The 3356-nt window shown below is 40.0% G+C and overlaps 1 protein-coding gene across 1 annotated transcript in view; it reads right to left on the bottom strand.

Annotated features, from left to right (window-relative positions):
- Window positions 1–3338, bottom strand: part of LOC107575457 (NACHT, LRR and PYD domains-containing protein 12-like) — a gene marked incomplete at its 3' end in the record, with an annotated part of 13205 nt that extends 9867 nt beyond the window's left edge. Inside the window, exons 1-3 of the mRNA XM_016261834.1 lie at window positions 3230–3338; window positions 761–2534; window positions 408–581 (exon numbers count right to left, since the gene is read on the bottom strand). Coding sequence (XP_016117320.1) covers window positions 408–581; window positions 761–2534; window positions 3230–3338 — 2057 coding nt within the window. The remainder of the gene's footprint in view (window positions 1–407; window positions 582–760; window positions 2535–3229) is intronic.
- Between the last annotated feature and the right edge of the window lie 18 nt (window positions 3339–3356).

The raw sequence follows: 3356 nt of genomic DNA, 5'->3' as shown, positions 1-3356 counted from the left end.
TATGCTATTCACACAAGCCTCATTCATACTAATGTGCTCATATGAAGACATCCTCAGACTGCAGTCAAGTCCCCCGGGCCGCTCTTCAGTCAAGCCCGCCGGCTGTTCCGAAGTCAAGCCTGCCGGCCGCTCAACAGTCAAGCCCTCCAGGCCGCTCCTCAGTCAAGCCCGCCGTTCCGAAGTCAGGAGAATATTACCATTTTTGACATTTCTGACATTGGTAAGCAACAGTGCTAGCCCTGCAACATCAGTTGTCTCATCAAGCTGTAGTCTTGTGTTCTTGGAGAAAATGCCACTGATACAATTGTACTACAGTATAAACGGGAAATATCTGCTAGCTATAGTTAAGAAACACCTATTCTTCCACATATTTAAACCTAGTGATTGAGTGAAAGTGAATGTCAAACCTCAGTATGTTCAGTCGACAGTGTGAACTCTTCAGTCCATCAGAGAGCAGCTTCACTCCTGAATCCTGCAGGTCATTGTTACTCAGGTCCAGCTCTCTCAGATGAGAGTTTGATGATTGTAGAGCAGAAGACACAGTTTCACAGCATGCTTCATCAAGACCACAGCCGTCAAATCTGACAAAACAGAATGTTTAACCAGATTATTTTCTGATGTTCAGTGTTTCTGCAATAATTTATTATGCCCTTCATAATCCAGACAGTGTGAAAGTATTTTACATAGTATTTTAACATTTAATTGTTTAGTGATGTAGAACAAAACATTTAATTAAACCACAGTCAGTGAAATTACTCACAAGGCTTTTATGCAGCCTCTCACAGCTGGAACGAGTCTCTTGTAGTTTGAAGGTGACGTGAACCTCTTTGGGTTGAACTCATCCAGCACCTTCTCTGACATCAGCAGTATGTAGGTCAGCACTGTGCACATTGAAGATGAGAGGTCTCTTCCTGGATGTGCATCTGAACGGAGGTAACTCTGGATTTTCTCATATAATGAATTATCTTTCAGCTCAAGTAAGCAGTAAAAAAGATTGACTAAGGCTTCATCTGAGATACCATATTTATTTTGATCTCGTTTAATGTATTCAGTTGTTTGTCTGATGCTCTCTGTGGTGTCTTCAGTGTGTGTAATCAGGCCTTGGAGCAGTTTCTGACTGGATTCCAGTGAAATGCCCATCAGAAACCGCAGGAACAGATCCAGATGTCCTCTCTGACTCCACCTGGCTTTATCAACAGCCTTCTGCAGTAGCTCATGCAATGTGATATTTTCCTTGGGCTTATCAAAGAAAAACTGAAGCTCCTGCATGTTCTTGTTCAGGTAGCAGATGAACACATGCACTGCAGCAAGAAACTCTTGAACACTCAGATGCACAAAGCAGAAGACCTTTGTCTTATAAAGTCCATCTTCCATCTTAAAGATCTCAGCGATCATTCCTGTGAACTCAGTGTCTTTACTCACATCAATACCACATTCTTTCAGATCCTTCTCATAGAACACAATGTTTTCCTTCTTCAGCTGTTCAAACGCTAGCTTGGCTAACTTCAAAATCATCTTTCTATTTAATTGTAAGTGTTCTGTACGTTCTGTTTCTTCTTGTTCATCGTACTTTTGGTTCTTTATGTCCATTTGTATCAGCAGGAAGTGAATGTACATTTCAGTGAGTGTAGTGGTGATGTTCTCTGCATTGTTCTCAATGAGAATATCCTGAAGTACTGTGACTGCGATCCAGCAGAACACAGGAATGTGGCACATGATGTAGAGACTACGAGACGTCTTAATGTGTGAGATGATTCTGGAGGCTTGAGTCTCATCTGTGATTCTCTTTCTGAAGTACTGCTCCTTCTGTTGGTCGGTGAATCCTCGCACTTCTGTGAACAAACCCACACACCGAGGAGGGATCTGAGTGGCTGCTGCTGGTCGTGATGTCACCCAGACAAGAGCTGATGGAAGCAGCTTACCTTTGACCAGACTTGTGAACAGCACATCTACAGATGCTCTTTCCTCAACAGTGTCCACTGTTTCACTTTTAAAGTTCAATGGAAGTCGACTCTCATCAAGTCCATCAACTATAAACGCTAGCTTACATTCCTTATATAACTTTGCATTCTCCAGGTTCTTCAATTCAGGATAAAATTTCAGCAGAAACTCATGGAGATTGACCTCTTTATCTTTAATCATGTTGATCTCTCTGAATGGAAGCAGGAACACACAGTCTATATCCTGATTGGTGTTTCCTTCTGCCCAGTCCAGGATGAACTTCTGCACAGAGACAGTTTTTCCGATGCCAGCGACTCCCTTGGTCAGCACAATCTTCTCCTCGTAGTTTTTCCTCAGTTCAGTAAATATATCATTGCATTTGATTGGTTTATCCTGTGTTTTTTTGTTCCTGAAAGCATTATCAATCTTCAGAATCTCATGTTCGTGATTGACATCTTTCATATCTCCCTCTGTGATGAACAGCTCTGTGTAAACAGTCTTGAGATCTGTGTCGTTTTCGTTGTTGCCCTCAAAAATACATTTAGCTTTCTTCTTCATATGGTTTTTGTGAGTTTTCAAGAAGTTTTGCAGCTCTATAATTAAAAACAAATAAATAAGATGGACCAAAAAAAGCATTAAACAAACTTGACAAATATTTTTTCATATCAGCATTATCATCATTATTAACGGATGCAGACAGATTAAATTCATACAGCTGAAAACAGCAGAGACCATCCATCCCTAAGAGCTTGGTTTTAATTTTAACATTTCTGAATATGTTTTTATGTTCTTTCCAGATCACAATCATTGGATTGATTCAGATCATCTTTAGGACATACTGACTAATACTGATAAATGGTTTCCACATCATCTAGCACATCAAACAGTTTGTGAGACTGTATTTACAACATCTTTTGACCTGCTTAAATCAACCTTTGCATGTGTGATTGTAATCATGCCTTCATGACACCGAATGAATTTGGTGACGTTGCCACCTATTGTTTAACTTTACTAAACAATTGTATTACATTATACAATGTTTAATTAAGGCTTTTAGTCCATTGTAGACTGGGAATCACTGGAGACATGCTGTTCTATTCGATATATTTTTATAAGATCTGCCGCTATTGCCTTCAGCCTGAGCTGTGAGAGAGAGAGAAAAATACTCACTGAGAAACATAAATCACACAATCACATCACCAATTTTGTCAAAAGGAAAAGGAAAGTTTGTCAAACCATCACACCGCTAAACAGTCAATCATGCTAGTCACAGTGAATTAAACATTACCTTTCTTGTGTTCATTCTCCAACTGTTTAACCAAATCATTCTGGTTCATCTTCCTCAGGATGTCCTCCATTATCTTCACAGCTTCTTCTGGTCCAAAACATGCCACCATCTTTTCCACTGTGTCGAA

The sequence above is a fragment of the Sinocyclocheilus grahami genome, unplaced genomic scaffold (genome assembly GCF_001515645.1).
Source record: "Sinocyclocheilus grahami isolate Dianchi unplaced genomic scaffold, SAMN03320097.WGS_v1.1 scaffold2658.1, whole genome shotgun sequence".
NCBI classification, from domain to species: domain Eukaryota; kingdom Metazoa; phylum Chordata; class Actinopteri; order Cypriniformes; family Cyprinidae; genus Sinocyclocheilus; species Sinocyclocheilus grahami.
Note: the sequence above shows the minus strand (reverse complement) of the source record. Positions and strands in the feature narration are given on the sequence as shown.